The sequence below is a fragment of the Gavialis gangeticus genome, unplaced genomic scaffold, assembly GCF_001723915.1.
Source record: "Gavialis gangeticus isolate Ggan-Ray unplaced genomic scaffold, GavGan_comp1, whole genome shotgun sequence".
Taxonomy (NCBI): Eukaryota; Metazoa; Chordata; order Crocodylia; family Gavialidae; genus Gavialis; species Gavialis gangeticus.
In genome coordinates, this window is record NW_017729004.1 from 6,471,216 (window position 1) to 6,476,655 (window position 5,440).

General features: G+C 51.8%; 1 protein-coding gene across 1 annotated transcript in view; it reads left to right on the plus strand.

The window, feature by feature from the left end:
• Positions 1 to 5,440, plus strand: part of HHATL (hedgehog acyltransferase-like) — a 43,889-nt gene that overhangs the window by 35,544 nt on the left and 2,905 nt on the right. The window contains exons 7-9 of the mRNA XM_019507927.1: positions 1,067 to 1,251; positions 2,282 to 2,317; positions 3,167 to 3,368. Of these exons, the coding sequence (XP_019363472.1) occupies positions 1,067 to 1,251; positions 2,282 to 2,317; positions 3,167 to 3,368 (423 nt within the window). The remainder of the gene's footprint in view (positions 1 to 1,066; positions 1,252 to 2,281; positions 2,318 to 3,166; positions 3,369 to 5,440) is intronic.

Consider the following 5,440-nt stretch of genomic DNA (forward strand, 5'->3'; position numbering starts at 1 on the left):
GATAATAAGCCAACTTGAAAACTCAATCAGAGTACTATTCATGGCCTAAGCATTCATAGCAGTGCGAGAAAGCGGGCACTTGCCACTATCATGCACTCGTAGTGATGTCCTAGGTGCAGCACATGCTAGAATTGAAACCACAAGCTAAAAATGCAAGTCCCTCTTCTAGGTTTGTTAGTGCAAGAGAAGAAGAAGCGTTATAAACCTATTAGTGTGTATGTGTTGCAACACCACCTAGGACACCCATAGCTGAAACAGGGCCCAGTCCCTGCTGAAAGAGTTAATAGACCAAGAACATCTCCAGCTGGTCCCATTGCTGGAAGAAAACGCAGCCACCGCGTAGTAACTGCGGCTGGTCAGGCAAAGCTAGATGCAGCATATGCAGTTCTAGCTACATCAACCTGCTCCATAAAACTGGGTCAATCTCACCAAAATTTCAGTTCATAAGAATACCAAAAAAACAAGTTTGGACCATATCGAAAGAGCCCATTTCAACCTTTTCAGGTTGATATGCTTCAATATTTCTGTTCTGAAATCACAGTTCTATCAAATCACCATGAATATATTGTCATAACCCCTGGCTCAAGACAAGATCCTCTCAGCCCTGTCAAGTGGGTTTTTTTCTTAACATGGCTTTAAAAACTTTGAAGGATGGAGATTTCATAGCAACCTCAGAGTGAGAGAGGTCTTCCTAACAGCCAACTGAAATGCCCTTTGTGGAAATGTAAGACCATCACTCCCTGCCTGGACAGCTGCAAAGAAGTTTAGTCCCATCCTCTTTATAATCCTCATTTGTCACCGTCCCCTTTATAAGCTTTAAAACGCAATTACAAGTTTTAGCTGAACCAAAATGTTTCAATACTGTCAAAACAAAACATTTAGCAATGATTTTTTTTTTTTTCAGTATTTCCCTTTGCAGACAATTTCAAAATCTTTAAGTTGTTCCCCACTGGAACAAAAGCAGGTTGCAAGTGTCTCTCACGCTTTCCCACATCAGCCCTCCCGCTTTCCCCAGAGGATTAGTGTTAATGTGGCACCGTGTTAGGATTGTCCTACATCTAATCAGGCTGTTCTTTTTTTCCCCCACGTGCGATACGCCCACACAGCTGGTCTGGCCTACTCCAACCTGGTGTATGACTGGGTGAAGGCTGCGGTGATGTTTGGCGTGATCAACACCATTTCCAGGTTGGACCACTTGGACCCACCGAAGCCTCCGAAATGCATCACCATGCTCTACGTCTTTGCAGAAACGTGAGTGCCCTGAAAATGTTCAGGAACAGAGGCGCCTAGAAAGCAACGCGCTCCGTCCAAAGAGAAGGTGTGGGAAAGGGACAAGACTTTGCCTTCTTTTCCTGCTTGCAAGCAAAGGGCCAAATAATCCATAGCTCTTCCTGGGCGAGCTGGTAATGGAGAGTACTCACACGGCATGTTGAAGGGCATCGATATAAAAACCCAGATAGATACGGACACAAGCCCAGCTGGTGTAAGCTGGCATTGCAACCTGTGCTAATAAACTGATTTACATCCACTGAGAATCTGGCCCTTGACCCCCCCCTCAAGTGATAGCAAATGTGGGAGAAGGAAATGGTTGTGTGCCATGCAATGGGGGACTTCCGAAAAGGGGCATTGAGTTGGGCATTGAGGAGCTTAATGAGTGTAAGGAAAGGGGAGTTCAGGCTGAATGTCACTAACAACGTCCACATAACAAGGTGTTTTGTCCTGTGGAATTGCCCCGCTGCCTCGAAAGGAAGAGGTGAAAATCCCATTGACACAAGACAGCATAAAGGAGATTGATTCAGTGACCTAGCACCTCTTCCCTTTCTCTGGCGTCCACGACAGTCCCCTTAGGACAACAGGATTGCATCAGGCCCATTCATTCACAGGGTCACCTCCATTTTTCCAGGTCACATATATCAAATGTACCCCTTATACTCCTATTCACAGCACTGCAAGCAAGGGGCCCAGAGCCTTGGTCCTGCCAATGCCAAGTCTTCATGCGACGCCTTAGCTTTGGGTGGAGAAAGAAGGGAGTTGCATGGGAAAAGCTAAGGGCAAAACGTCTGCAAAATCGGATGGCGTGGTAGATGGCTCGAGTGCACACCAGTGCTTTGAGCCCATGAGAGCACCTGGGTGACCTAAGCAGGAGTAAGTCAGTCCAGTCACGCCAGTGTAAACAGGTGCAAGCAGGAGCCCTTCCCGGAGCAGCTATTTACTGAAATGCAAATGTTCAGGGCTCCCCTCCGTAACACTACTGTCTCGGTTTTGCCTATCTGTGTTGCAGGCACTTTGACAGAGGGATCAACGACTGGCTGTGCAGGTAAGCGTCCTCGGAGGCCAGCACTCGGCACGAGGGACCGGGGCCTCTTGCTCCACAGCTCTCCTTCCTGAATCAGGTCACCAGCCTGGGAGGGGGCAAAAAAACCCACTAAGCATCATTCACAGCAGAGCCCAGTTCTCCCCTCTCGCCAGCAAAACCAAGAAGGCTGTTGCATTGCCCACACCTCTGTCTCTGGCCCAGTCAATATTGAATTATTGCATTCAAAGTGGAAGAGCTTCAGCAAGAGACAGGGAGAAAACCTCACCCCAGAACCACCTCTGACTGGGTAGTTGGAGAGGTTGCCAGGGCTAGGAAGACAGCTCCATCCCCTGCACATGAAGTAGGTCCCCTGGTCTTGGCTTGAGGGAAAGGGGCTGGAGCGGCTGCAGAGCGATTCCAGTCCGGCCACGCTCCTAAATCTCCATCATACCTTTGGGTCCTCCATAGAGCCGGTCTCTGCTGGGCACATCCCCTGCACACCTTTCCAAACCTGCCTGCCTGGCACAGCCAGAGGGCTGTCTGCAGTGCACACCCACCAAGGGAATCAGATCTGGCCCCCGAGTGCCTGGGCACACGCACGGGCAGCCCAGTTAACTCCAGTCTGCTTAAGCCCCTCTGCACTTTGCCCCGTTCACTGCAACCTCGACTCCCAATTCAGCTGCAGGCTGAGAGCAGCGTAAAACCACGTGCATCGGCCGAGCTGTAGCGAGAAGGCTGATCCGTTCATTGCTCAGACCTTTGAGCAAGGCCCTCTTTCCTAGCTCGCCGGCAGCCTCCAGCGCCACCCTGTTTGGGGGAGCTCACGGGGTTCCCCATCACCGCTCAAACCATCGCCACTGCCCCTCCTAGGTACGTGTACGACCACATTGGAGAAGACCACAACAACATCGTGAAGGAGCTGCTGGCCACCATCTCCACCTTCGCCATCACCACCCTTTGGCTGGGCCCCTGCGAGATCGTGTACATCTGGTCCGTCTGCAACTGCTTCGGCCTCAATTTTGAGCTGTGGGTGCAGAAGTTTTTCCAGAGAGCGCCTTTTGCCAGCATGGAGGTGAGAACAGGGGCTGGCCGTTTTGGAGGGTTGCCGTTTGGTGTTGGGTCAAGCGGTTGTCCCTGAAAACATACGGCTTCAGTGGAGCTGAAGCAGGGGAGCCCCCAAAACTGGTTGCAAATGGTGTTTTAAATCCGTGAGTCAGTGGGGAGCATGGCCCAGCTCTGCATGGGACCGCCGTGTCTCTCAAGTCCTTTTGCGCACGTTAAACCCCCTTCGTTGGGGTGATAAAATACTGGCTGGCCTGAAGGTCCTCCATCTGACCGCCTTTCTGCCGGACGGACACCCCCCGACTGCTTCCCTGGTTCCCCTTTTGTCCTCAGCCTTGATGGCACTTGCATCCTGATTAGCTGCGGACCAGTTGCCCAGTCCCAGATGAGGATTAGCGATGCCATCACAACGCGGGGACCAAAGTTAGGTCCGACAGAAGCGGTGACTGCCCGCTCACTTTCACGCGTGGTGATGTGCACACGCACACCATGAAGCCTGATCCAAAGCCTGCCTGAGCTACCCCACTGCTTCACAGGAGGTTGAATGCATTTGGGGAACTGGGGTTTCCCAAAGGAGAAAATATGGGCGCAGGTGATCTCCACGAGGCCTCACAGCAGCTCACGTGAACCCAAGCTTAAGGGGAACCAGCAGCAAGATGGCTTAACGTTTCCAAATGCCGTTATTGTCTCTGTGCTTGTCATGCAGAGCCAAATCTCATGTTTTGTTCTGAAAAGCTAAGGTCAAAACTGGAAATTTCTGCAGAAGTGTCATTTTGATTTGCAGCCAGCTCTTCAGACCGCTGGCCTGTCCTTGCCAGGGACCTGGCAGCCAGGAGGAGATGCTTCAGAGGCAGGCACAAGACCCCTCATTTTGTTTTTTCACCAAACCCAAGGCCTGGCCCTAAACTGACCCCGCAGAGATGCCTTTTAAACAAAAGCTGCAGAGACAAATCATCCCTTTTGTTCTTCGAGTTGAACACTTAATCGGATTGTAATGCCCCTCGCCAGAGAAATCGTGTTCCCCAAGGCACCGCAATGCGCGGCGCTGGGTGATCGGAGATTGTCAGCTCTCTTTCAAGCTTGCTCTAAGCCACTTCCCCACTCCAGTCCTGGCAGCTGCAGCTGAGGATTAGACAGGCAAGCGACTCTCATTCTGCTGCTGTCACAGGGCTTTTTTGGGTTTTTTTTTTTTAAATTTAATCTGACGAAATGGCTTCCCTCCGAGGCTTTGATTGATTGGCCCATAATGCTAACAACCATCATGACAAATGACAACTGTCGTGAGCTTGCAAGAACACTGCAAAAGCAGTGCGCTGTGAGCCAGGGGTGCAGAAGGGGCCAGCAGCAACGAGCATCTTCTTCTAAAATGGTGTTGAATACTGCAGGTTTGCACGCAGCATCACGGAGGCTGGGTCCGACTGTCTAGTCTGTCTGAGCTGGGCTCAAAATGCGTCCATGGGATTAGTCTGTAATGCTAGGATCGCTGCGTGCCGGTGCTGGTGCCGTCCCCGATGCTGCTCCTGAGTCCTGTCTCAAGAGCTTGTTGTCAGCCTTTTAGTCCTAGCAGCTTGCCTGGGCTCCCTACCACCAGGCCACTCCTTGCTCGAGCCGTTCGGAGCCCAGCGGAGAGATCCCAACATGAAGCAGCAGGAATGCGGTGCAGGCCTGGTCCACGTGCATCACGGCAGGTGACGGAAGAAGGTGCCAAAGTAACTTCCCAAGAGATCCCGTGCTTCTCTCCCCTCAGCATCCTTCTCCTGCTGCGCACCAGGACAATGCAAAACGATCAGCTCCAGAAGCATGCAGAGAGCGGGGCTTGCTTGGCAAGAGGATGAGCGCACCAAGGCACAGGCAGCAGCACAGAGGGGTACAAAATTCAGAGTTGGACAAGGGGGCTGGGAAGGCAGGTAGGGGAAGAGTCCAGGGACTGGGCAAAATCAACCCTTGTCAGCCATGCACTGGAGACAACATGATACACGGTGACGCTGGCACAAGGGATCCGTGGCCTGGGCAAACCCTCTGTTGCTGTCAACTCCACTGACACCTGTGGCGGGTGCAGAGATCCCACCTCAGGAAAACAGC